This window comes from Polypterus senegalus, chromosome 4, assembly GCF_016835505.1.
Source record: "Polypterus senegalus isolate Bchr_013 chromosome 4, ASM1683550v1, whole genome shotgun sequence".
NCBI lineage: Eukaryota > Metazoa > Chordata > Cladistia > Polypteriformes > Polypteridae > Polypterus > Polypterus senegalus.
This window is the reverse complement of record NC_053157.1, coordinates 89,041,219-89,054,092: the sequence shown is the minus strand read 5'-3', so window position 1 is coordinate 89,054,092 and position 12,874 is coordinate 89,041,219. Positions and strand designations below refer to the sequence as shown.

At 39.0% G+C, this 12,874-nt stretch overlaps 1 protein-coding gene across 1 annotated transcript in view; it reads right to left on the bottom strand.

Moving 5' to 3' along the window:
• si:ch211-197n1.2 (EF-hand calcium-binding domain-containing protein 6) overlaps positions 1-6,771 on the bottom strand; it is a 129,121-nt gene extending 122,350 nt beyond the window's left edge. Inside the window, exon 1 of the mRNA XM_039751004.1 lies at positions 6,197-6,771. Coding sequence (XP_039606938.1) covers positions 6,197-6,530 — 334 coding nt within the window. The 5' untranslated portion in view covers positions 6,531-6,771. The remainder of the gene's footprint in view (positions 1-6,196) is intronic.
• Positions 6,772-12,874: the final 6,103 nt, after the last annotated feature.

Here is a 12,874-nt window from a genome sequence, read left to right as displayed (position 1 = left end):
CCTGGCCCCCAGCATCAGCTTAATGCAACAGGAAATCCCCAGCTGCCCCCACAACCCTACACTTACCTGTCCAATGTAAAGGGTAACAGGGGGCCATATGTTAGTTAATGAGTTTCACTGCTACCATGTAATGATTTGGGGGACACCATAGCTAAACTACCAACATTTACAGTGCAGAAATAGCTAACTCCCAGATATTTTATATTGGGGCTTTGCATTTACTACAGATGGTGACTTTGTGTCACTGGCAATGTTACCACTGCAGCTACACTTGCTACCAGGGCATCATTCAGCTCCAACACTTGTTTTGCATTGATGCATTACCAGGAAATCCATGCACTTGCAGACCCAATGAGGTCTACCATCACATCCATTAATAACAATTGAACAATAACTCTTCTAAAATTAAGGGGAAGCGGTTGCAAGCAACATACCCTCATATTTTTAATTAAATAACCACAATGCAGAAAAAAATACCTTCAGCAGAGTCTAAAAGTCCATTCAGTTTCTGGCCTGTGTTTTCAGTGTTTATTATGATATTAGTTAAGCACCACAAGGGTAACAAGAGTACTATCTGAAATACAGAGTGTCACACTTGCGTGTCTGGGAACCATCTTCCTGGCCCTAACAAGGCAAGCAATACCACTCCGGAATGACAGAGGGCGCTGACACTAACCTTATGTTGTTCTTCCTCCTGCACAGTCAACAAATAACGTCCAACCATTCTCTGTCCATGAAACTCCACCCCTCCCAGTCCTCAGAATATAGGAGGGTGGCGTCAGATGTCAAATTAATGATTCCAGATGGTAGAGCTGCTGCTCCTACTGCGAAATGCCACTGTCAAAGAAACTAACAATTTAACTTTCTGGGGTTTTTTTGAGCCATTTGCAGCCGTCTTTTTACTTATTAAGCAGGGCTACCATGGTGGTAACCCAACCTTTCTTAGCTTCCCCAACCGTTCCTGGCTTTTCAGAGTCATCTGTCTGCACAAACCCTTCCTACAGGAGTCATTTGATAGCTTTTAAAGAAACCTAATTAATAGATTTTCTTTTTTTTTCTCCCATAATTGTTAAAGAAAAATAAAAAGCTTCTTACACTGCCACCTGGGCCTCTTTTTTATAAAGGCCTTTAAAAAGACATTGGTTTCAGAAATCTATATGTTCAAGCTTTTAAATCTTATTTTTTCGGCTGCTCCTGTTAGGAGTTGCCACAGCGGATCATCTTCTTCCATATCTTTCTGTCCTCTGTATCTTGTTCTGTTACACCCTTGACCTGCATGTCCTCTCTCACCACATCCATAAACCTTCTCTTAGGTCTTCCTCTTTTCCTCTTACCAGGCAGCTCTCTCCTTAGCATCCTTCTCCCAATATACTCAGCATCTCTCCTCTGCACATGTCCTAACCAACGCAATCTTGCCTCTCTGACTTTGCCTCCCAACTGTACAACTTGAGCTGACCACCTAATGTACTCATCTCTAATCCTATCCATCCTCGCCACACCCAATGCAAATCTTAGCATCTTTAACTCTGCTACCTCCAGCTCTGTCTCCTGTTTTTTGGTCAGTTGATATTTCAGAAGATTAGATTATGGTCAAAGAGTAAAGGACAGCATACATGAACTTGTTTACAAAATTTAAATACCAAAAAAAAGATATATTTTTTTCTCATAAGCATGACTTTGGTAAATCTGTTGCCTTTGGTTAAGGGTAGGGATGTTATTTGTAATTGCGTAATCTTGTTTTTAAAATTACCAGAATATATATTCTGGGATATTGTTTACTATAATATTGATTGTTAATGGGCTGTCAAAAAAGACAACTTCTGTTTTTAACACGACCTTTTTGACAGGTAACTATTATCCAGTCCCATTCAGTTCTTTGCCATTATGTATTTACAATTCTATGGACTGTATTGGTGGATGACTACGCTTACAAGAATCAGTACAATACTTGTGCACCAGAAATGTTAATAAACAGTAACATCCATCCATTTTCCAACCCGTTGAATCCAAACACAGGGTCACAGGGGTCTGCTGGAGCCAATCCCAGGGCACAAGGTAGGAACTAATCCTGGGCAGGGCGCCAACCCACCAACCCAACGACAATTTAGAATCTCCAATCCCACACAGACACGGGGAGAACATGCAAACTCCACGCAGGGAGGACCCGGGAAGCGAACCCGGATCTCCTAAGTGTGAGGCAGCAGCGCTACCCACTGCACCACCATGCTGCCCTAAATAGTAACAATACATTTCAAATTACTCTGAAAATGGAGCCTGTGGTTACTGTAACCAGGCTTGGATGTTACAGTATTTCCCAGCTGGAATGAGTTCTTTGTAATTTTTGGACATTCTTTGCATGTTCCTGTAAATGTCCTCCTGTATATTCAGTTATGTTTTACAATCCACACAAAGGTGCAGTGATGCTGATTGGAAAATTCAAAATGGTCCAGAATGGGTGTCTTAAAGACAGAGCCCTGCGATGGTTGATATATAGTTTGACGTTTGATCCTGCCTTACACCTTTTACTGCTGGACTAGCCACAAGCACTCAACAACATTGTACTGGATAAATGAAATTAGAAGGTACACCCTTAAAAATAAAGGCACCTGAGTGGTTCTTCAGAGCAATGTCAAAAGGGGACCATTTTGAGTTCCCTAAAGACCCTTCCACATGAAAGCTACAGAAAGAATGTTTATTTATTTAAATCTGTAACTGGCTCCATACACTAAATGACCATAAAGAGACGGTAATAGATTTGTGAGATACCAGTGGGCCATGATTTTAACAGGACTCTTGCTTCATACAATAAATCAAACAGATTTTCTTAATGTGTTACTACCCTGCCAGGCAGCTGAAAAAACATGAATGATTTCAGGCTTTTTTCCCTACATATTAGAAAGGTTTTCAAAACCCAAAGAACCATCTTTATAAGCAAATATCCCTTACCAGAAGGAAATGGGTCTTGGTTAAGCCATAGTTCTATGAGGAACCATGCAACCCAGCCATAAAATTCCATTCAAGAACTATTATTTTTAAGAGTGGTGGGCACATTGTTTATTCTGATATCGTGAGATAAAGGCCTGAAGATCTGTTTCTTATCACGGATAGATTGTGGGTTATTGGTTACTGACAATACGCCATTAGGAATCTTGGAATTGAGGAGGTCTATTATCATAGGTTTAATACCGATGGCAATATACATACGATTTCAGAGCAAGTAAATTTTCACAGAAATATTAAAGAAAGCACTGTCATCTAGGTCAGGGGTCCTCAATCCCAGTCCTGGAGAGCCGCAGTGGCTGCAGGTTTTTGTTCTGACCTGGTTGCTTAATTAGAAAGCAATTCTTGCCAATAAAGCACTAACAAGCTATGAAATTAAATTAACTCTGCTATGTCAGGTCATTCTCATATCCTAGATTTTCTTTCCCTTTCTAATATGCAAATGATTTGAAGGCTAAAATGGACGAGTAATTCTCAGTCCTTCACTTTTTTCTCTTCATTTTTCTTCCAAGTATTTAATTAAACCCAATAGTGCAGATAAATACACACAGGTGTAAATGTAAATAAGCTAAATGGAGAAATGCTGCTCTCTCTTGTCATTTGCATGTTATTGATAATAAGGAGCAATTAAAATAGCTGTTTAAGACAAAATTAAGCAATAAGGGCTCAAAATCACTAAAGTGAAGCACAAGCGTTACTTTAGCAATAAGTGCTTTTTATTAAGCAACTGGGTTGGAGCAAAAACCTGCAGCCACTGCGGCTCTCCAGGACCGTGATTGAGGACCCCTTCTAGGTTGTTACTCTTTGATTTGTGAAAGAATATTAGATATGAATGGGTCAAATAATAATCCAAACTCAGCTGCCTTTAACTTTTTGAAAATGCTGAATATTTAAAAAAAAACATGTTTATGTAAAGACAAAAATCTCTGGAAATTCCTTGATTTGTGTTACTGGATCTAAATTACAATAATTCGAACTTCTAAAAAAAAATCAGCTAGAAAAGCAAGACCGTTGCTGCCACTGATTGGATATCTAATAGAACGCCTTCGCCTCTGGCATTTGAACAAAGCAGCAACTCGGAGAACGAGCACACATCGGAAGCCGAAAACAAACCGGTCAGGTGAAACGGAGACATTTGTGAAGACTTAAAAAGGATGTTCATGCGCTGTTTGTGGTGCTGAAACTTGTTTTATAAAGATTTGTTTAAGATAGCGCCTTAGTCATTGCCACATATCTATCCTTAGCTTGCTACGTACATGACTTCTTTTATTTTCTTTCCTGTTTTAACTTGGTAACTACATTTGAACAAAAGGATTGCCGGAGCTCCGCTTTATCGCTTTCAAAACTGTAAATATGGGCTTCGATTATTATTATCTGGCAGCGACATTCTGTTTAAATTAGAAAGTACACCTAAATCTTCCAAAAGGGAGCAGAAATAAAAATGCAGCTTAAAGAAATAGTTTGTAAATTATTTTGGTTGCCTTGGCATACCTCGTGGACGAGAAAAGACTTGCTTTTAAAGCTCATTAACCAAAGGTAAACATCAGTCCATGCACTATTTTCTTCCATCATATCCTCCCATTCATTTATTCGATTTTAAAGTCGCACGAGACTAGAGTGCATTCCGATGATTCTACACTCCCAAAAGTGACACGCAGGTTCTTCTGAGCGGTGCTACTGGGGAACCATTTTTGTTCCCAAACGAACCACATGTATGAAGGTTCCAGAAAGAACTTTTATTTATTTAGATCTGTAACATGTTCCAAAAATGACCATGAACTGATGATTACAGATTTGTGATAAAAACTCTAGGTTGCCTTTGCGATAAACATGTATGTTTTGGGAACATATTTCAAATTTTGTTCAAGCCCAAAGAACCAATTTCATATATGCAAAGAATCCTTCCCAGAATTAAGCTGTTCTTAGTCACGCAACGGTTTTATGGGGATCCACATAACTCATTAAAGTGCCATTAATGCCCCCGTATTTTTAAGAGTAAAGTTAAGATAAAAATTGGTCGTTGTGAGACTGCAGTGATTCAATCCGTAGCCAAGTACGCTCACAACACGTTTACATTCAGTTATACACATAATCTGAGGTACCAAGAGAAACCCACCAGACACATGGATGACAAAACCATATTGCCAGAATTTGAAAAGAAAGCAAAAATGGGAAAGTGTAGACTAAACCTATGAGAAAAGCATCACGCACGATATGTAACAAAGCTGGTTACTGTATAATTTCGTCTGCTTTTAAGAGCAAAATGATTGCTTTTACGTTTGCATCAGTAGGCCTTGCTATGTACAATCGCCCTGTCGAACGCGGTGTCTTGCCTTGCGCACAGTGCTGTCACGATAGGCTCCACCCCCAGCCCCATCGCATGCGCACACGCACACACACCACATAAAGAACGCTTACCGGTCGCCTCTAAATTTTGTCCGTCTCAGAATGCGTGCATTTGGGATGGACTGCCGTCCCGCCAATAGGCACTGTTTGCACAATTTGCCTTTCGCCCTAGACGTCCAGGTAGTCTCTGCAGCCTGAGATTCTTCAGTGGCCTTGCTTTTTTTCCTAAAACGACTACACTCTTAAAAATAAAGGTGCGAGAGCGGTTCAACAGAGCGATACAATTGGGGAACCGCAAAAGAATCATCCACATGAAGTTTCCAGTGAGATGCTTTAGTATTTTAGACCATGAATAGGTAATAGCAGATTTATAAAATATCGCGGGTTCTTGACTTTAAAGGAACTATTGCAATATACAAAGACATAAACTAAATTCGCGCTTACTTGATCTGCTGTATCCTGCTTTGCCGCTATACTATACATTAATTACGTATTTCTTATTGTTCTTATTGTTTCACATATTGGAAACCTTTACAAAGCCCAACTTAATATAAAAAGAGCACTTTAAGATGGAACTGTTGTTTATCTGTGTGAAGAACCACACAACCCAGTGAAGTGCCATTTTACAACTTTGTTTAAGAGTCTAGATGGGTGAAGACAGTAAATGGGATCAGTAAAGAAAATACGTTTGTGGGACAACAATGTAACATTTTAATTAAAATAGTTTCAGATCTATGTGCGTTGCAACATTTCATAGATAGATAGATAGATAGATAGATAGATAGATAGATAGATAGATAGATAGATAGATAGATAGAATTAAACGTAATCTCTATTTCATTTATCCTACCGAATATAGGAAGCCTAGTTTTACTGGGGTCGACGGCCGGTGTTACTTCTACTCCAGGGGGAATGTGATGAGGCGGTAGGGTGGTCGGGACTCCCCTCTCTGGTTCCGGCAACGACTTGCAGCTCCTGGAGGTCTGTTGCCTGCTTGAATGGCCCGGTTTCTCCTCGTGGGCCAGCGTTCTCCCGTGCTGGTTCTCTTCATCTAATGGTTTCCCGAAGCTGTCTCTGGAGAAGCCCCTCAGGGAGATGGTCCCGGGATCCCCAAGTCTTGACAGTGGGTGCTGAATAACTGGCAGTCGGCCAGATGCGACTGGTGACATCCCAGCAGTAGACATATCGAAGACACTGCGAGTTTAGTAGATGTTGAGGTTTTTATATGAAGTTTTTAATCCAATAGGAATTTAACTGAAAACTTTCTTTTTAATCCTATAGCTGTCACTCGTTTAGAAGTCTTTCCCATATAAACTATTGTGAATGTCAACGATGAGTTTTTGGCACCTTTTACTAAATATTTAACAGTGTCGCCCGTGTCCGAGGAATTTTCCTGCTCCTGGCCGCGGTCACTGCCTGTGCAGCCTCGTGTTGACAAGTTCCACTTCTGCTCTATACGAGCCGTTGCTAGGGACAACTGCATGCGCTTCGTCCCTTTGAATGCAGCTCCGCTACTACAAGTCTTTCAAGAATGGGGACAATGATGCCGGCCAGTAAATCCGTCACTGACTGAAAACTACTGGACGCGGAGCGCACTAGACAGGAAGACGGACAGCACAAAACAGATAGATAGATAGATAGATAGATAGATAGATAGATAGATAGATAGATAGATAGATAGATAGATAGATAGATAGATAGATAGATTGCATGTACAGACAATAACTCATTAATTGCATTTATATAGCGCTTACATAACCTACTCAAAACCCTTTACATAGAGAGTTGGGCCCAATTCAGCCATCATCAGCGAGCAGCTTTCAGGACAAAACACATCTATCTATCTATCTATCTATCTATCTATCTATCTATCTATCTATCTATCTATCTATCTATCTATCCATCTCCCCTTGTGTGTTTGTAAATATATATAGAAAAAAACATCTACAGGCTTAATAATAATTTTAAATATCGTAATCATCAGTTTATTTACATAGTAAATTTCATATATGCAACTTATAAGGTGCCCAGAACTTCCTGAAGGTCATATCTTTTAAAATGTGATTATTGCATCAATGATTATATAATAAAATGCTAGATAAAGACCATGTCTATGATAGCACCAGCAACCATAAATGTGCCTTTTTGCTACGTCATTTGGCCGCATTGTTTATAGAAAAGCCAGATGTAGAAATTCTTTCCCATGATTTTATTACCCAGTCCATAATTACTGTCTTAAGAATCATAAACAGACTAAAACCTAAATAAAATGGTAATTCCAAAGTCCTGGCATTTCCAATGTGCTTTTCAGATCCACGGCTAATTCTACTGACACTTTGAAATCAAAAATGATGTCTGAACAGTGGAAAGTAGATTAGAGAGAGGTAGATAGAGGTTAGAAGCACGCACTGATACAGCACATTGTCGCACCCACCACACAACAAACCAACTCAGGATCCAGATTAGGACCCGAGTGCTGCCATGCAATGGGTGACACAGATTAGCTTATTTAAAAATCAGTGAGATATAGCTTAAGTGGTATCTATTTTGCTCATTCAAGGTTCTCAAAAAACAGATCCTAGTTCAGCACTGCAGGCATAAAGCAGGAATTTTACTTGTGGCTTTCTGTCTGCTTTTTGAGTCGAGTGGGCCTTTTCTCTTGTCCACCTGTTGACCCATCCATGGAATGTGCTGTTCTTTTCCCAGTTGCTGTTCAGTTCAGCTTTGGTCCCTCTGAGGCTAAATATGATGGGTGGAATGTACAAACCCAATCAGCACACTTATTAAACAATTCAGGTATATATTATTTGTAATCTTTTTATTATTATTTTTTGTCCAGTTTTGAATAATAATGGAACGCTCCTGTCATGATAGTTTCTTGTGTACTACAACATTCCAATTATTACATAAATCATTCTCTAATCCACATAATCCAATTCAGGGTTATGGGGTCCCAGAGCTTATTCCATCAGCACCTGGCACAAGACAGGAAATCATCCTGGAGACGGTGGCAGTCTGTTACATAGTCAGCTCTCACACACACACACCTGCACTCCCACGCACACTCTTAAAAATACTGCTTCTTTAATGGCCCTGCTTCTATGGTTCCTTGTAGGATTATTGATTGACTAAGAACTATTACATTTCTTAGAAGAGATTTTGACATATGAAGTTGGTTCTTTGGGCCTTAATATACATTAGGATATATCGGTGATTCCTAACGTGGGCTGCACACCCCACTGAGGGTAAATTTGATTTTTTAGGGGAGGCAACTCTAGAATTTAGGTACGTTAAACAATTTATAAAATGAAAAAACAGAAATTCACTGTTAAAAATGATAGAAAAAATAAACAAATAATTTTTATTTCTTTACAGAGACATTTATATATTTATATAAACATAGAAGGGATAGTGAAGAACACTTTAATTTATGATTTTACAACTGGCTTGGGCTTTTCTACTTAGAAATCATTTTTACCATTAAAATAATATGAATTGTAACAATGATTATAAAATTTTGCAATATAACAAAAACATAAAATGATCAAGATATTACAGATAAAGCTGTCATTAAAGTTATTTTATATTTATGAATATCATGTCTCTTATTATATGTTTTCAAAACTATATTTGCTGTATTTTCATATTACTTCATATTATATTATTTTTTAACAATTTATTAGTGATTTCTTTGTCAGTACTTCAACTATCCTCTACCTCTTTTGTTTCCATGTTCTTTAGAATCTTGTTTAGACCAAATTAAATGACATTATGGGCTTTCTCCACGTGTGTAGAAGTTCACTTTTTGAATAGGTAATAATAAGAATAAGGTAATAATAATAATAATAGTAATATACATTTTATTTATATAGCACCTTTCCCATGCTCAAGGCACTTACAGAATATAAGAAAGAACGGCAGGGTATGCAGTATATAGCATAGTACAAAGCAAATAAATAAATAAAGAAGATTAAGACAGTAAATTCAGAGAAAGCCTAACAGACAACAGAACTGATGGTCTAGCAGACACACACAGGTTACATGAGCATCTTGACAGAGAGGTAAACTGAGAGAAGGGTAATAAAGTCAAGTAGACCTAAAAGCCTTCCTGAACAGATGAGTTTTAAGTTGTTTTTTAAAAGAATTCATGGAGTCAGCTGACCTGATTAATTTCGGTAGGTCATTCCAGAGTCTGGGCGCTATACAGCTGAAGGCCCTGTCACCCATGGAGTGTAGATTAGTGTGGGGCACAACAAGATTGCCAGAATCAGAGGACCTTAGTGAGCGGGCAGGCACATAGTGATGGAGAAGATCACTGATGTAGTTTGGCGCTGATGTAGTTATTTAAGGCTTTATAGGTTATTAGTAGGATTTTATATTCGATTCTGTAAAACACAGGGAGCCAGTGAAGATGGAGCAGGATGGGTGTGATGTACTCGCTGCTGCTGGTTTGAGTAAGGACTCTTGCAGCTGAGTTTTGAATCAACTGGAGCTGAGATATAAGATTAGAAGGGGCACCTGCCAACAGCGAGTTACAATAATCTATGCGGGATGTGATAAAAGCATGGACAAGTTTCTTGGCATTAGAAAAGGAGAGGAAGGAGCAAAAATGGGATATGTTACAGAGGTGAAAGTAAGAAAGTTTCTTAATGTGATTTATGTTGGCAAAATAAGAAAAGGAGGAATCAAAAATAACACAGAGATTCTTTGCAGTAGAGGCAGGTCTGATGAGATCACCACCAAGATGGACTGGGAAGGAGCTCATTTTATTAAGTTGCACTTTAATCCCAATTTGCAGGAGTTCTGTTTTGTTGCAATTTAATTTTAAAGAGTTCTGCTCCATCCAGGTTTTAATTTCACTGAGGCAGGTTGTGAGCTGAGAAAGCTCTGATGAAGTTCCACTTGCAACATTGAAGTAGAGTTGAGTATCATCTGCATAAAAATGATAACCCAGTCCAAAGGTATGAATAATATGGCCAAGGGGAAGCATATAAATACAGAAGAGAAGAGGGCCGAGGACAGAGCCCTGAGGAACTCCTTGTGTGACTGGCGCCGAGCTGGATCTGCTGTTGCTAAGACTAACAAACTCTTACCTATCAGTCAGATTGGACTTGAGCCACTGGAGGGCAGTGCCAGAGATACCCGCATGTTCTCCATTCTGGACAGTAATATGTCATGTCTGACAGTGTCAAATGCTGCACTGAGGTCTAACAGAATTAATATGCTGGTTTGTCCAGAGTCTGCTGCTATAAGCAAATCATTGGTTACCCGTAGCAAAGCAGTTTTACAGCTGTGCCATGCCCTGAAACCAGATTGAAAGTGGTTAAGTAATTGGTGAGCTGGGAAGTTACAACACGCTCAAGAACTTTTGACAGGAAAGATAAGTGGGAAATAGGCCAGAAATTGTTAAGATTGTCAACATCAAGACCCGACTTTTTTAACATTGGAGTTAGAGAAGCGATTTTAAAAGTGAGCGGCACAGAGCCAGTGTCAAGGGGTGAGGTTATTATTGTTGTAACAGTCGGGATTATGGCATGGAGGCAGGATTCAGGTAGTGTGCTGGAGATGGGGTCCAGTACACAAGTAGTCGGCCTCATCTTACAAAGCAGGTTATTAACAAACGCAGATGTGACTGGTGAGAACTTAGAGAAGGAGCTGGATGGAGTGGGAAAACAGGGAGAGATATAAACAGATAATGTATTTATGTTTGTTGAATTATTTAGATCTTTAATGTTGTTCCGGAAAAAGTGGAGGAAAACCTCACAGACTTCAGTAGAAGAGATAGTTGGGCCAGATGCGGGTTTGAGTAGTTATATGTTACAGTGGGGGGACATCATGATTTTAGAGAATCCTAGGTGGGGCATGGCCAAAAAAAGGTTGGGAACCATTGGGCTATATGAACAGGTCAAGAAAAAGTGATCTTAGCCTGTGTTATTGTATGCAGTAAGAGGTCTTTTAAAATTAGGAACACGCTGGCATTTGACAAATCTTTCATATATTCATGGCTGTTTATGGAGCCATCTACATATCTACATACTGTAAATAAAAATTATTTCTGGAACATTCATGTGGGCAGTTCTTCTGAGAACAAAAAATGGTTCCCCTATTGCATAGCTCTGAAGAACCACTCTGGCAACTTTATTTTTAAGAGACAAATAATCTAAACATCCTGTCTGTCTTTGTGGATGTGGAATGAAAAACCAAAGTGCCCGAAGGGAAATCCAAACAGAAGTCAAACCCAGGATGACAGATCCACGTGGCAGCAGTGCTAACCTGCTGCCCATATCAGATTATTATTAATGTTGATTTGGCAATGGCTTATTTAAATGGAAAGAAATACACCAGTGACCAATTATTGTGTGTTTTAATTGCTGAGTTAAACATTATCTGTTCTGATTCAGAAACCTAAGTGCCTGATTTTATTAATATTTACACAAGGTAAACTGCATATTTGTGTTGTTACGACAATTTACTAACTTGCAAAGGGGAAGTACATTAAGGTCCAAGAAAGCATCAAATTAATCATTTTAATACATCTTTATTTTCATAAATTTGGTCTTGTTTAATCTTGGAAGTCAGGCTGGAGTCAGTAGTGGAAGTGGTAGATCAGAGGTTACTCAGTTAACTGCTTACTATTCTGGACAAAGACCCCCTAATGAGGTCTGGGCTAAACAGAGAAGCACAGTTAGTAACAGACGGAGACAACTGTGTTGCTCTAAGGAGTGCTGTGTAAGGTCATTTTACTCTCAGCCATCAGGATCCATAATGAGTCACACCTCAGCCAAGGAAGTATTGTTCTCTGTTTGCTGAGTGTATGTGCACCTTGTTAACATACGTTTATTATGATTCTTGTTATATAATTTATTAGGGCCTTTTTGCGTGCTGCTGCAACCCTGCAATTTCCATCAGGATTAATACAGTTCCTTTCTATCTATCTATCTATCTATCTATCTATCTATCTATCTATCTATCTATCTATCTATCTATCATATAACCCTTACAGATGTATCTATCTATCTACAGTTAGGTCCATAAATATTTGGACAGACAACTTTTTTCTAATTCTGGTTCTGTACATTACCACAATGAATTTTAAATGAAACAACTCAGATGCAGTTGAAGTGCAGACTTTCAGCTTTAATTCAGTGGGTTGAACAAAAAGATTGCATAAAAATGTGAGGCAACTAAAGCATTTTATTAACACAATCCCTTCATTTCAGGGGCTCAAAAGTAATTGGACAATTGACTCAAAGGCTATTTAATGGGCAGGTGTGGGCAAGTCCGTCGTTATGTCATTATCAGTTAAGCAGATAAAAGGCCTGGAGTTGATTTGAGGTGTGGTGCTTGCATGTGGAAGATTTTGCTGTGAACAGACAACATGCGGTCAAAGGAGCTCTCCATGCAGGTGAAACAAGCCATCCTTAAGCTGCGAAAACAGAAAAAACCCATCAGAGAAATTGCTACAATATTACGATTGGCAAAATCTACAGTTTGGTACATCCTGAGAAAGAAAGCAAGCACTGGTGAA